General features: G+C 47.2%; 1 protein-coding gene across 1 annotated transcript; it reads right to left on the minus strand.

Annotated features, from left to right (window-relative positions):
* Positions 1-6: 6 nt before the first annotated feature.
* On the minus strand, positions 7-401 carry LOC104800063 (cysteine desulfurase, mitochondrial-like). Its single transcript, XM_010522770.2, has one exon. The coding sequence runs from the start codon at positions 374-376 to the stop codon at positions 38-40; it is 339 nt and encodes a 112-aa protein (XP_010521072.2). The 5' UTR covers positions 377-401; the 3' UTR covers positions 7-37.
* Positions 402-407: the final 6 nt, after the last annotated feature.

A 407-nucleotide genomic window follows, 5' to 3' on the forward strand; every position in this document is an offset into this window, starting at 1 on the left:
AACCCGGGTTTTGTTTGTATCATCCTAACATATAGAATCAATGCTGAGCCCATTGTATCTGCTTGATATCTATACCTTCTTTCACCATTTCATACAGTGGGCTCATATCTCTCAGCTTCTCCACTTGCTTCACTGTAAGCTCGACCGCCCTATCGATCTCAGCCTCTGTCGTAAACCTTCCGATCCCGAACCTTATAGACGTATGCGCCATGTCTTCGTCCACACCCAACGCCCTCAACACATATGAAGGCTCTAAACTCGCACTAGTGCAAGCGCTTCCACTAGATACAGCGACTTCCTTCAAACCCATCAACAGGCTCTCCCCTTCGACATAGGCGAATGACACGTTCAGATTACCCGCGTAACGATTCTCCATTGATCCGTTCACTACAATCCCATCAAGTTTC

This window comes from Tarenaya hassleriana, unplaced genomic scaffold, assembly GCF_000463585.1.
Source record: "Tarenaya hassleriana unplaced genomic scaffold, ASM46358v1 Cleome6420, whole genome shotgun sequence".
NCBI classification, from domain to species: Eukaryota; Viridiplantae; Streptophyta; class Magnoliopsida; order Brassicales; family Cleomaceae; genus Tarenaya; species Tarenaya hassleriana.